The sequence below is a fragment of the Plasmopara halstedii genome (assembly GCF_900000015.1).
Source record: "Plasmopara halstedii genome assembly, contig: Scaffold_841, whole genome shotgun sequence".
NCBI lineage: Eukaryota > Oomycota > Peronosporomycetes > Peronosporales > Peronosporaceae > Plasmopara > Plasmopara halstedii.
In genome coordinates, this window is record NW_020187757.1 from 1 (window position 1) to 517 (window position 517).

Consider the following 517-nt stretch of genomic DNA (forward strand, 5'->3'; position numbering starts at 1 on the left):
CTTAGCCATGCCTGAAAAAAATCTTATCTTACAATCCGCTTTGCGGTACTAGCAAATGTCTAATCTGCGAGAGTATAAAACTTTTGCGCCTGGTGAACCACTTTCGCTCCCAGTTAAGGTGTACTTAGGCTCGATATTCCACGTAAGGTCATCGGACAAACGCCTAGCGAGGCAATATCAAGTCTCATGAGGCAACAAGTAGCGTACTGGTAGATACTGACTACTTTATACCTCGTGTAGGCTGTGCTTACTAGAACCCAGCTAAAATAAAAAAGCTTTTTCCAATAGAGGTGCGTTTGGTACACATCAGCTTCACGGGCTCTCTAAAGCAATAGAAAGTCTGGATCGACTTAATAGCGACGTGCAATTGCAAACGGCGCGCGAATATCAACTGTCGAAGCCAGTACGTGAAAATTTATAGATGCCAAAATAGAAACGTTACTTGTGTATCTTCCGACAAAGAAATTGATAAAACTGTCGGAGGTTATGTTAGAACTTCAATGAGGTTTAGAAAAGA

At 41.8% G+C, this 517-nt stretch overlaps 1 protein-coding gene across 1 annotated transcript; it reads left to right on the top strand.

The window, feature by feature from the left end:
• Positions 1 to 55: 55 nt before the first annotated feature.
• Positions 56 to 411, top strand: PHALS_14479 (uncharacterized protein; the record flags this gene model as incomplete). Its single annotated transcript, XM_024730298.1, has 3 exons — positions 56 to 142; positions 255 to 290; positions 358 to 411. The coding sequence occupies 3 exons, from the start codon at positions 56 to 58 to the stop codon at positions 409 to 411; spliced, it is 177 nt and encodes a 58-aa protein (XP_024580589.1).
• Positions 412 to 517: the final 106 nt, after the last annotated feature.